The 14,301-nt window shown below is 35.4% G+C and overlaps 1 protein-coding gene across 2 annotated transcripts in view; it reads right to left on the reverse strand.

The window, feature by feature from the left end:
• The window catches only part of Cdc40 (cell division cycle 40), a 42,528-nt gene that overhangs the window by 20,769 nt on the left and 7,458 nt on the right, over positions 1 to 14,301 (reverse strand). For both annotated transcript variants that reach the window (XM_048353700.1, XM_048353701.1), the window contains 4 exons: positions 13,701 to 13,787; positions 6,765 to 6,894; positions 1,776 to 1,859; positions 86 to 225 (listed from right to left, as the gene is read on the reverse strand). In XM_048353700.1, coding sequence (XP_048209657.1) covers positions 86 to 225; positions 1,776 to 1,859; positions 6,765 to 6,894; positions 13,701 to 13,787 — 441 coding nt within the window. The remainder of the gene's footprint in view (positions 1 to 85; positions 226 to 1,775; positions 1,860 to 6,764; positions 6,895 to 13,700; positions 13,788 to 14,301) is intronic.

The raw sequence follows: 14,301 nt of genomic DNA on the forward strand, positions 1-14,301 counted from the left end.
GCAAATCTCAAGTTTATTAATATAGACATGCTTCATAGAGACACAGTGTACACTGGAACTGCAAATGAAAAACATCAAAGCTTACTTCTGAAGGTTTAGCTACATCTTTTTCATCCACGTATTTTGCCCAGGGTCCCAAGAAACCATCAATATTAGATGCATCATTTTCTTTGAACTTTTTCCTCTTTTCTGTTTTCTTCTGGCCAGTTTCAAAGACAGTTAAACCTACATTAGCAATAACAAAGAGGAAATATAAAAATGTGTGGTTTCTTAAGAAATATCAGCACACATGTACTTTTATATGGTTAAAAAAGGTAACTGTTGAAGTGCTCAAACTCCAAACCAAAGAAAATCTATATGAATGTGCCACGTATACCAACTCATGCTACAAAAGAAAGAGATTCAACCTCCTGGAGGGAAAATATGCTATTACTTCACCATTTTGAAAATTCGAATACACTAACAACAACAAAAAGACATATAATCTGATGATGGAACACAGTCTTTTACATGAATCCTAAACCTCTATCTGTGGATTTCTGAAAGAAAGCCAACAATTCAACACTGCTAACAAATGATAAAGCTACCTTAAAGCAAGAATAAACTGCAATTTATCATTTAAAAACAGAATTAAGCTCCAGTACTCAATTTTTTCCACTTCATTCGCAATGCAACGATACAAGCTAAACAAGATTTCACAAGAAATTGGTGTTTGTTCCCAACATGTCCATCTACACTTGACCTTGAATACCTATCTTAACAGTATAAAGAAATGAAGAACAATGATGATTCTGAGATTTTTGACTTGATTACTAACAGGTGGCATACTATTGATAGTTGCTAAACTTCAAGAGAGGTTTATAGGTGTCATGGTCAAGTTAACTGGTTTAACTAAAAGAAAAAAGAAAAGACTGAAATCAGTTTCCTTTAGGATGCTGTGTTAGAACAAAGGTATGTTAAAATTCCTCAACAATAGTCAAAACTCACACACAGAACAGAGCTGGATGATACTGAACAGACCCTGTGCAACTATGAAGTAATGTTCTGATGAGCTTTGTTAGCACTGAGTATGATGATGCTTTGTCTTCTTATATAATAAGTACAAAATGAATATGAGCAAAAATATACTTTAAAAAATGCTCAGAATAAGCAATCAAAACAACCCTTCAAAGATAATCTTTCTTGAACAAAGGGCCTGGGTGCTATCCCTGAGCTGTTTTTGCTCAAGCATAACACTCTGCTCTACCATGTGAGTCACAGTTCCTTTTCTGGCTTTTTGGTGGTTAACTAGAGAGAAAAGATTCATGGACATTCCTGAGCAGGCTGGAAACCACAACCCTTAGATCTCAGTCTCCTGAGTAACCAGGATTACAGGCGTGAGGCACTGGTACTCCACTCAAAGACAATATTGACAGACATGCAAAATGAAAATGTTCTGCTGTGCTAAAATGTAGCCTGACTTTAGTGTTAAGAAATCACCTGCTGAAACTACTTATATATTAGTTATAATTTACTGAAGGATTTCTACATGGTGTTTTCACATAATCCAGAAATATGTATTACTTCTTCCTTACAAAACAGCATAGCTAGATGGTGAAAACAAACCCTAAATTGTAATAACACTAAATGATATTGTTCTAACCTGTATCACTCTCTTGTTTCAATTAAAAAAAAAATTAAGAGTGAAATAGAATACTCGTTTTCTTCTACTGTTACTGTAAGACATTAATCATAATATATTAAATACTTAACATTAACTATTTCAAACAGATTACCTTGATTTTTTTCAGCCTCTTCTACAGAGCCAATATATTTAGCAGACACTTGGTGATTATCTAACGAAGGGTCTAATGCATAACCTGGAAGAGGAAAAAGTACAAATAACCAAATCCATGTTCTCATTTACAATTCACTTTACTACTGTATACATACATTTCACATTTTCCTTCCTTGATACAAAAACAGTCTCGGAGGGTCAATCCATCTTTCCTGAGTCCCATTTCTATTTATATCAAATAAGCCAAATTTCAGTATGAATCATGATAATTTCAGCAAAATAAGAAATATCTTATAACTTTCCTTTTTCCTCTTGGTAATGGGTGCTACATTTTTTGATATTATTAATTATTAAGAAATAAATAAGGTAAGAAGTTAATTACATGAAATGTAGCCATTATTTTGAAAATGTCTTTCTTGGATAGGGCAGTTTTCCCTCCAGTCTTAAAAATAATGTGTTTCTACTTCATAAATCATTCTTTATATGAAGTGAGTGGATCTCTGTTGACATATGGATATATTCCTTCAGACATTCACAGAAGTTGCTACATAAAGAAATGCGTTCTTCAATGGTCCAGGGGAACTTAGGGAAAGAGAGTATACCTAAATGAACTCAAACCACTTCCCCGCCCCCCCACCCAAGTAAATGTGTTAGTACAATAAATTAATCCAAAATGTTCAGAACAGAGACCAGGTCAGTTTTCAGTCAATGGCCTACAATCTATTTGAACATGAAACAAATAAAAAGCACTAGCCCATATTTTTCAATTGTTTTATGTTTGTTTTTTCTTGTGTAGTCAGAGTCCAGGCACTGTACCTGAGCATTTTTGCTCAAGGCTAGTACTCTGCTCTACTACTTGAGCAACAGCTCTACTTTTGGCTTATTGGTAGTTAACTGGAGATTTTCCTGCCCGGGACTGGCTTTGAACCTCAATACTCAGATCTCAGCCTCCTGAGTAGCTAGGATTACAGATGGGAGCCACGAGTACTGAGCCCATATTTTATAAGGGCACATCCTAATAGGTATATTTGACATTTTTATTTTATGTGAAGATTAAAAGGAACTTCTTTGTGGGAACAGCAAACAGATTTGTCATATATACACTTTTAAAACCAGCTAAGAATGTAGGTGTTCAGCTCACCCTCATGGTATCTAGAATAGAACCAACCAGCTGGCTATTAGTTCATTTGCATACGTTGTTGTTTTTTCAGCGTTAAAAGATGTCATTTTGGGGAGAGGGGGATTCCGGACCAGAACTCAAACTTGGTGTTGATGCTTTTGCTCACTGGCTGGTGCCCTACCACCTGAGTCACACCTCCAACCCCTAAAATATGTTCTTAGCCTCAGGAGAAAGGTAGATGGCAGAAAAGGAGCTCTGGAGTAGAATTTTTGAAACCACAGGCTCAAATTCCATAACTAATCTTAGCTTTAACTTAATTGAAGTACAACATAATGCTCTGTATATAATTCTTAAAAGATGAGATTTTTTATGAAGCTCACAAAATCCAGACCAACATATTCTGAATTATAAATTCCTCCCTCGGGGAAAAGGGGGAGGGGGAGGGGGGTATGAGGGACAAGGTAACAAACAGTACAAGAAATGTATCCAATGCCTAACCTATGAAACTGTAACCTCTCTGTACATCAGTTTTATAATAAAAAATTAAAAAAATAAAATAAATTCCTCCCTCAATCATATAAGCTTACCAAAAATGTAAATTCAACGTTGAAAGCACACTTAGGTCTGTGTAAATGGCACTGGGGGCTGTGTGGAGGGCTGGCCGAGGAAACGAAGCGAGGGCAGGGTGCCTGGCCTTCCCGCGGGCGTCAGCACCACGGCCCGAGTTCCATATCCTCTGCATACAAATCTGTTCCCTCCACTTTCATCATCCCTTCTGTTGCCCCCCACACTAGGTGATTGTGGACACCATCATTTTCTTTGTGCAGAGAGAGAATTAAGTATTTAGCCCATAAGCCAGTGATAGAACACAATCTAACTCCTACCCTATAGAATTCTAGTCCAAATAGTTTTCTATTCCATATCTCAAATAAACATATCTGCATTATAGTTCTGAAATCGTCTGTCTTTCTGAAGTTATATTCCCTTTTACCCTTTTTAATTAAGTTAATATCTTACTTCTAGCAGTCATACCTTAATAGCTATAATTGCATATAATTTTTTATTATACTTAAGATTATTGATAGTAATGTTCTAAGATAAACTATAAATGATTTTGCAAAGGAATGACAGCAAATATATAGAACAACCTTCACCTCCATTAGTAGCCTAGAAAAATAACAGTTTGGATATCAAATAAAGGACAACTTAGGTGAAACAGAATTGAGCCTCTATACATACACAGTAACGATAAAACAAGTTGGGAGAATTTTATGTGTTAATAATACATAACAAAAGTTTTAAAACACAATCTTTCACCTACTTTGGGAAATTCATTGAAATAAGTAATAACCAAAAGGCTTATAAAGTTTAATGCGTAAGAATAATCACTACCATTATTTTAAAGGCATTTTACCGCAGCATAAAACTGGAATGAATGGTAAAACTGGAATGAATTTGAAACCTAATGACACAAGATATATAAACTGACAACAGATTTTAAAAATATACAGTTTGTTACTATTATTAAGGTATTGTACAGATGGGTTACCACTTCATAAGTCAGGTGACAATGTCACCCTTCCTTCACTTTTGCCCAGTCCCTTCAGCCCTGCCTACAAGTTGCATAGCTCCTTTTTCACATAGTGCATACTGAATACTACGACTGCAGTTGTTCACCCTTCCTTCCTTCCTTCCTTCCTTCCTTCCTTCCTTCCTTCCTTCCTTCCTTCCTTCCTTCCTTCCTTCCTTCCTTCCTTCCTTCCTCCATTTCTGTGCCCCCCTCTGCTCCCCTAAAAAGAAAAAAAGAAAGAAAACAAACAGTAGGAGCACCACCATCGCCAGGAACAACAACAACAAAAAAACCATATTTCCATTTCCTTGAATTTGTTACAGGATAGCATATTTTAAAAAAAAATTTAATGTGACCAGTTGGTAATACTAAAGTTAAAGCATGTCAATAATGACTATGGTGAGACTAAAGATATTTATCTGAAATTCTATTTTCCAGTTCTAGACTGGTATAGAGAAGATTCTGGGTAAAAGTAGAACCAGGGGAAAAACCACACTGAGAAGCTCCAAGTGAGAGCAGTAAGAGAACATACCAGGAATATAGAAAAGATAAAAAAAAAAAAAGGGGGGGGCGTGGCTGGGAATGTGGCTTAGTGGTAGAGTGCTTGCCTAGCATGCATGCAACCTTGGGTTCGACTCTTCAGTACCACATACACAGAAAAGGCCGGAAGTGGCACTGTGACTCAAGTGGTAGAATGTTAGCCTTGAGCAAAAGAAGCTCAGGGACAGCGCCCAGGCCCTGAAAAGGGAGCAGCCAGGGAGAATGTCCACACTACAGAGGGACTGTGGTGACAGAGGAGCACTGTTCACAGGAGCGAATGAGACAGCCAAGACTGTCTTCACCAAGAAGGACTTGAAGGCAGGCTGTTCTATAGTAAGCCAAATCTACTGCAGCCTAAAAACCCCTCAGAAGTCACTTATTGAAACTATAACAATGTTACACTAAATATGGGAAGAACTAGGCCCTAGGTTCAATCCTTAGTACCCAGGTGGTGGGAGTAAATAAAAAAAAATAGGACCAATATTTGATCTATATCCCAATGGCCATATCCAAGAGTTCTTAGCATGACACCTGAATAAAATTGGCCTGCTATCTCCTTAGTACAAGATAGAATAAGATATAAATCAAAATAAGAACTTTCTGTAAATAAAGTTATAACCTGATTGAGCAGAAGCTATACTGTTCAGTACTTCAGCAAGACAACAGAAAAGGCATTAAATCTGAGGCTGCTTCACTTGTAAGAACTATCATAAAGGAGACACACCATGACTGCCTTAGTTTTTCAACTGGCTTCTTCATTTATTCCAGGTTGCTTAATATAGTGTAGTCCCATATTCCATTTCTAAATAGTTCACCCCATGTCTAAGCCCACCACTTCCTTGTGGGAGAGGCAAAAATCAACTGCATTAATTATTATTTTAAAATAAGCCAATTTCTAAGTTCAAGGCTAAAGCCAAGTGAAACATTGTAAATGCTTATATTTGCTATAAGGTAACTAAGATATCAGTATACACATAATTAGGCTTTTCCCCCCCTTGTTTTATTTTAGGGAGATTTTCTCTTCAGTTGTTACTTAAGTAAGCTCTTCTAAAGTCTAGGAAAAGATCCTCATTCTTTAAGTGCCTGTTATAGTATCCATTAGAGTATATGTGTTCATAACACAACTAAATTGACTTTTCTGTGTTGTACATTATTTTAGGCTATGAGAATCCTTATATAAACAATAGGCACAGTGCATTTGTAACCATGGGTTTTTTGTTGTTTTTTTTAGTAGTATACAGCACTGACTGACTTTCACACACTCTAGGTGTACTAAATACGTGACATTGTTTTTAAAAATTCCACCTTTGGTAGCACATGTTAATGTTACACATAAGTTTGCTGCTATTCTATTTTCAGAGATCCTTTAGTGATCAAGGAAAAATATTTCAGAGATAAGACTTGAGAAACAGAGTAAGGTCAACTAGCGTATAAGATAAAAAATGTACTCTCTTAATTTTCCATCCTTTTACAAGTGACATTTAATGACAAGTGTTCATTAACCAGCTCAACAACCAAAAAATTCTGTTTTCTCTTTAGAGTAGAGAATATTTCCAGGACCCAGAATATAAGTGGATTTTAAATAGTAGTTGAAAATATTATTCACTTTTCCATTTGTATATTTATAGTCATATGTAAAAAGGTATGTTTACCATTTTTGAGGGACTCTAGATTAATAAATCTTAAAAGCTGATAAAATAATTACTGCGCTTTTAGCTCATACTTCTAATAGAGTCAAATGCTTGTCATAACCTTACCGTATGTAGCAAAAGTTCTTCTTTGCTGTTCGAACATGAAATCATTGATGTGAGCTGGTTCAGCATACCCAGACAGCATATTTCTAGGGGCGGCCATTTGCTGTGTTCTAAAGGGATTTTCTGGTCCAAACTATGATGTTACAAAGGAGAAAAAGGAAAAAACAACAAAACTTAAGTTCTCATTGTAGGAAAGACAGAATTATTGAAATTACTCTACAATGTATTTTCAATTCAAAATCATTGAGAGCTATTTGGGAACTTGCTAACCTCCCATGGTCAAGTGCAACTGGACAAGGCTGATGAACATTATTCCTCAGCCCACGGGGACAGAAGAACCCCACTCATCAAGTTTAAACACAACTACTGTTTTAAGAGCTTGTAGCCACATGTGCTTATTGGCTACTGAAATGAAATCACTGCAGGAAGTCTTTATTTGATAGTATTGCTCTGAGTAATTGAGAATTACTATAGGTTTTTAAAATATGATTTGAGGGGTATTTAGTGATATTTTATCAAAAAGCACTGAAATATAATTAAGAAACATTTTTCTATTCTACTGCTTAATGCCTTTTGTCAGAATTAGAGAAAAACAATCTTCCATATCTACCACAGTGCCTAGCATATAGAAAGTATTAATGAATAAGAGATTAATCAGAATTCTAGTGGAGGCACAGGGTAGCAAAAAAGACAGTAAAATTAATTGCTTGAAACTTTGAAAAGTCCCCCTATACTTATGGCCCAAATAACGCCATCACTACCAATACGTTTATAGTGCTTGAACTTTCCAGAAGATTTTCGAAATATTACTTAACATGGGTTGTACAAAAATCCTAGAAAGTTAGATATTCTACTTCTCATAACATAAATAAAGCAAAAAGCCAAAGATGGCATATTTTACCTGCTTATGGGATAAAATGTTTTATCAACTAATAGAACCAAGGCTAGAACAATATCAAACATCTTTTTACACAGTAACATTCTTCAAATAGGCAATCATAGTCTCTAACTTGTAAAAATGTAGGTTCAGACATACCAGAGGCAAATTCAACTTTTGTCTTAAAACGAATAAAAGCTTTCCACTTTGGAAAGAATGAGCACAATTAATATTTCTTACTTGAACTCTGGAAAATATACTATTCTTTTGAAATATTTTGACATCTGAACATCTAAGGTCTGCATCATTAGGAACAATCTCTTTTTGTGTGTGTGGGTGATACATTTCTAGAGCCACAAATGTAAGTTACTGATTGTCCTCTAATAAGTACCCTATCTTCTCTAGATCAATGTTGTAAATGTTGATAAACCTGAATTTGTTATTCCAACCAATAAAGAACTGTGTGTGGTAGTGTGTGCTCGTGACCTCAGCTACAGGAAGTAAAAAGAGGAGGAATGCAGCACAGACCAGCTCAGGCAAAAGTGAGACCCTATTTGAAAGATAAGAAGAGCAAGAGAGATGGGAGTCTTAGATCACTTAGATAATGGAAGTCTTAGATCACTTGCATAGCAAGTCTAAGGCTCTAAACTCAAACAGCAGCACTAAAAAAAAAAGAGGGATAGAAAACCTAATAAAAGAAGACTTGACCAATAAGCAGATGGGAGGGGAAAAAACCAACCCCATCACTAATGATCAGAGAAATGAAAACTAAAATCAGCATGAACTATCACCTCAAACCTGTTGCACTGCTATCATCACAATGACAAAAGACAATGAGTGCTGTCAAGGATGTGGAGAAAGAGAATCCGTACACATTGTTGGTGAGAATATAAACTTGTACATGTAACACAGTATGGAGGATTCTAGAAATTTAAAAATAGAACTACCGTATGACCTACAAATCTTATGAGGTTTCTATCCATGTCAGAAACATCAGCTACTCAGTATAGTAAGATTATTTACAATAGGTGAGATACACAATCAACCAAAGTGTCAATCAACTGATAAAAAAATATAGTACATATACATAATACCATTCAGCCTAAAGTAAAACTGAAGGAAGTCCTGTTATTTGTTTCAAGACAGATAAACATGAGGATCTATGTTAAATGAGCTTGGAACAAAAAGATAATACTAGATGCTCTTACTATATGTAGAATTGCAAAAAGTTGAAAATGCAAGCAAAGAGAATGGTGTGAGGTGAGCAGCGAATTGTGAGGCTAACGGGTGATGTGGACCAAAGAATGTAAGATTTCAGCTATAGAGGAGTAAGCTCAAGAAAGGATTGTGCCATTTCTGAATGGACGTCACTGAAGAGAGGTAAATCTTTCAAACGGTAGAAGTGAAAGAACATTTTCAATGTGAGAAGATGCTAGTAGGTAACAAGAGATTTAGAATTATAAGGTAGTGGTTTTCAACAGTTTTAGAAAGGCAGCATTCTTAGTAAGCACCATTATCTTAGAAATATCTCATTATACTAAAAAAATTAAATACACAAAATCATAACTGTAATTTCACACAGAAAAGTCCAAATATGTGAATTAATATTCATATAGATTATTGCTAAATTTTTAATAAAATTTATAGCACTCTTAAGTGTTTAAAAATTTTTGAACATATTTTAAGGTGGGATGTGTCTATTAACTTTATTAATTCTTTTCTGAAACTGTGCTTTTTTTTTTTTTGCCAGTCCAGTGGCTTGAACTCGGGGCCTGGGTACTAGCCCTTTGAGCCACAGCTCCACTTCCTATTAACTCAATTGTTTTCTATAAATTAAGAAAAGATAACCACAATTCAATTTTATTGCAGAATACCTTAAGCTTTTAAGACATAGCAAAGTTTAAACATTGTTTGTGTAAGAAAATCTCATCAGTGCTGGTTCTTACGACCTTGGAGCTCATTTTCTTATAAATAAGAGGTGACCCACATGATTCTAAGTTCATTCTAGCGTTAACATTTATAGCAGCTCTTACAGCTACTTTTAACAGTAATTGGTATTTTTCTTTTCCCTTAACTTTATTTTTTTCCTGAAAGTACTATTATTTAAAGGGGTGTGAAATTCTTCCTGAAATCTACAAGTCTAAATAAGCTAATAAATACATTTTCCCCTAAGATATTAAAAAGGAATTGAGTGAAAGGAAAACAAAATCACTAGATGGGAACAATGGCTATTATGCATTTTATTCTACCCACAGTTTAAGAAAACTTTATCTAGTTAAATAGGTAGACCAAGGAAAACTCCTTAGTTGAAAGGGAGGAGCATTATTTTACAAAATAAGCCTTTGGTTAATTTTCAGAACAAGCAAAGTCAAACACATAGGAATATACACAGCTAACTCTACCATGTCTTTAAGCAGATCTTCCAGTTATAGAGAGATAATGAGAGATCTGGACTTGAATCTTCAAAAAATGTCACTTGCTGGCAACATAATCAGAGACTTGGTTTCTTTGCTATGAAATAGGGATAGACTACTTCATATGGACATAATGAGGACAAAATGAGCAAAAGGCATGTTAATGTTAGTCCCTCAGTAAGGTGCCCTGCACACAGTGGTAAAGTCGTTCTTTATTATGCAAACCCTTACCAAACTTCAGTTTCCATGATGAGACCTCTCCCAGTCAGAGCCTCAGAAATCAGGGACAGGGGTGTGGTTGGTTCAAGAGACAGAATGCCGAGGCTGGGGATATGGCCTAGTGGCAAGAGTGCTTGCCTCTTATACATGAGGCCCTGGGTTCAATTCCCCAGCACCACATATACAGAAAACGGCCAGAAGTGGCGCTGTGGCTCAAGTGGCAGAGTGCTAGCCTTGAGCAAAAAGAAGCCAGGGACAGTGCTGAGGCCCTGAGTTCAAGGCCCAGGACTGGCCAAAAAAAAAAAAAAAAAAAAAAGATAGAATGCCTCCCTAGCAAGCAGGAGGCCCTGAGTTCAAACCCTAGAACTACCAAAACAAACAAAACCCTCAGAAATCTATCAGCGATTACTCAAGACCAAACTCTTCCCCTTGGTTCCTTAAACCCCAAACATTATTCTTTTTTAAAAAATTAAATCTTTTTTTTTCATCCCAGCTACTCAGGAGGCTGAGATCTGAGGATCATGGTTTGAAGCTGGCCTGGGCAAGGAAGTACATGAGACTCTTATCTCCAACGAACTACCAGAAAAGTGGCAGTGTGGCTCAAGTGGTAGAGCACTAGCCTTGAGCAAAAAGAGGGTCAGGGACAGCACCCAGGCTGTGAGTTCAAGCCCCAGCACTGGCACAAAAGAAAAAGGAAGTCAACGATCAAGATGCATTGTTCTCATAAACCTGACTTCTGGAATTGAAACCCCTTTGTATAACTATTTGATAAAATAATAATAGTAATAATTTTTAAAGAGTATGCCATAATAGAAAAGTGTCTGATGTGTGCTCCCAAACAATATTCTACAAAGTACCATTCTAGGATTTTGGTTTTTTTTGGTCCTTTAATTTGGATTTCTGTGCTAATGATACTTTACAAAAACATTTAGTAACGCTTTACACAATTCATTACTTTAAAAGAGACTCCTGGAGACATACTACCCTAAATACTACATGGAAGCTTAGACACCTTCCCGGTGGTGTGTACACGTAAGAACAGGGGTCTTCTGTTGCCATCAGCCTCCCATTTCACAGGATACTTACAGGCACCAGGTACTGTCTTTACACAATACAAAGCATCTACATGGATGGAATATTGTAGATGAAAAATGCAGAAATCATAAGAAAGATGCCTACTTCATCTCCTATTACAACTTGAAAATTGTAGCAGAATCTAAATGGTATATTTCCGTATTTTAGGTCCTGTTGAAGTGTAATCTAAAAATTCTTAATGCTGTTGGACTTTTTAATAAAGTCAAGTCAAAGTGAGTCCATGGTCCACACCTGACCCAGCCCACTCTAATTTTATTTCCTCCATGAACTTTTACTGATTATTACTAAGACGTGACTCTTCGGAGCTTTTTATGATTTGGCTCCTCCTGTTCTTCCTCACCTTTCCAAACCAATCATCAACACTGTAACATTAATATAATTAGCAATGCCAACTACCACTCTTAAATGCTGACTCTTGACCACATCATATAACACCTTATTTATGCTTATAAAGTATATGTTCATTTTACCTAGAGAGAACTAAGTCCACTCAAGATAACTTAGAACTAAGATACACTCCACTCCAAATCTCATGTTTTCAACCTGGATTGTATTGCCCATCTAAATACTATTTCTTTCATGCAACTCTTTGTTTTTTCCAATCTTTACAGACACAATGTCTCCTTATTATCTGTGAATAGTATGTAGAAGCTTACAGGAAATTGTCTCTGGTCTCTTACCTGTAAAAAGCAACAACAAGCACTTGGCATGTCCTCTCTGGCAAATGCTAGCTTGAGAGGGATTGTATGTTGTTTCTAACTGTGGAATCTCAAAATATGGAATTTGAATATAAGCTAGTATAGCTCTTGGTGACACTTTTTCAGACTTTGACAAGTGATTCATAAAACCCCAAATTCATTATTTCTTTTTTTTTAATCACAGATGATTAATTTTGCAACCAGGAAAAATTATATAGTTTTCTCCCAAGTCCCATCACTCTTTTCTTAAATTGCTAACAAGTATGAAAAACCCTAAAAGAAGAAAAAAAAAAAAAACCCAGAAAATGAAATGATGGAAATCCCAGAGACAATGATAGGCTTATTTTCTTGACAATATTACCACCAAAAAAATTTAGCTGATCTTTAAAATTTTTCTTGAAAGTTCTGAAAACTATCATTATAAAGCAGTATCCAGTACTATATAATACTAACAAATTGTAGAAAAATAGACATCATAGAAAATATGCTGACATCAAAATGTCATATACCACATTACTTCAGGATTTTTTCATTTTCTTAATTCAAGAGCTCTATTTTACTCAAGGACTGTTCATTTAAAAACCAAGCCAAATGGTGCCAAGGGAATGAGAATGCCTGTATCAGTCACCAGTCTAGAAGGCCTTAAATAATAAAATAAAAGCTAACATGCACTGAAGGCTCAAGAGCATGAGAATGAGATTGTGCTTACTGCCCCTAGAGACCAGCCAGAGCACTGGCTAAACACAAGCAGTGCCATCGTTGGCTATGCTACACATTTTAATGGCCACCTTTTTAAGTACCATGGAAATCTAGGCAAAAACATATGAAATTACTCTTGAACTCTGAGATAATAAACAAAAGACAAGGACTATATGTTATAATGTGAAAAATACTGAGAAGATAATAGTACCTCACCTGAACCTTTAAGGTGCATCCTTCTTAAGACCCTGTTACTAAAGCCTAGTTTCTTTACATCAAGACTCTTCTTTGGTTTCTCTATTTGTTCATGTTATTGTTTAGGAATGTAATTTTTTATATGAACTTCCCTAAGTACATAATAATCAAAGATTTTTTAAAATGGAAATTGTTTCTGCCATTGTTTTCTTCCTTAGTTTTTTTTTTTTCATGCTCTATTAATGTTTATTACCAGGGGTGGTGGGGGAGGGACAAATAAACAATAACCCTAAACTCAATGCAGTTCTTTGCTTTACTCAGTGCATCCAACACTGTGGCTATTTTCTAGAAGTGTTAGTATGACATTTCGGAGGCACTTGTAACTAAATGCTTTATAACATATACATTGCTAGTAAACTAAATTTTCCTTTATGGTTAATTATAATATTTCTTTATCAATGCTGAGACAAAGACGTCAAGTTCATATCTAAGAATCAGATATTTTCACATTTCCTTTTTCAAAGGACATAGTTCTATACTAACCAGCTATCTATAGGTAGATAAAGTATCCTTACCAATAAAAAGTACTATTTAGATTTGTGAAGATCAGCAGGATATATGTTCTAAAAGTTCACATTGTAAATTTTTGTGAGAAAACTTTAAAAAAAATTCAGTAGCTCTTAATCTACTTATGTTTGATTTAAATACTTCAAATGGGAGAGTCTTGAATATGTTTCCTTACCTCAGGAGCAAACATGGTCTCATAGGTAGGATTATATTGAACTTCTTTCACAGCAGGGTCAAGGTGAACTCCAGTCTCCAAATCTTCCTAAAAGAAAGCCAAGTGAAGAGTAAACATTTCACATGTAACAATTTCATTCTAGAAGCTATATCAAAGCTTCTAAACACCAGCTTTTTAAAACACCAATTTTATGGCAATTACATGAAGGATAATTCTAAAAATAACAAAAATATTTGAATGTATTTGTATGGCCTGTTTTTAGGGGTAAAATACATAACAAATATCTTTTCAAAATATTTACTTTAACTAGTGATGGGGCTCAAATGGCAGAGCTATTATTGCTTAGCAAGTGCAAGACTTGAGTTTAAACTCCAGTAGGGCCAAAACATGAAGAAGGAAAAAACTCTAAGAAATAAGTTAATTAGGTGCTTCTAATTCTCTTTTTGTTTTAATTAACTCAAAGTCTTGGTTCTCTAGTTTCAAAGTCAGAAGAGGCACTCTGTTTTTATTTAGCAAACCTATTAAATGTGTGAACAGATGGTTCTTGGTTGGGTACTGCTAAGGAAACAAAAGGAAGGGATTGAATCTTTTAAATCTAAAG

This window comes from Perognathus longimembris, chromosome 9, assembly GCF_023159225.1.
Source record: "Perognathus longimembris pacificus isolate PPM17 chromosome 9, ASM2315922v1, whole genome shotgun sequence".
In the NCBI taxonomy this organism is placed as follows: domain Eukaryota; kingdom Metazoa; phylum Chordata; class Mammalia; order Rodentia; family Heteromyidae; genus Perognathus; species Perognathus longimembris.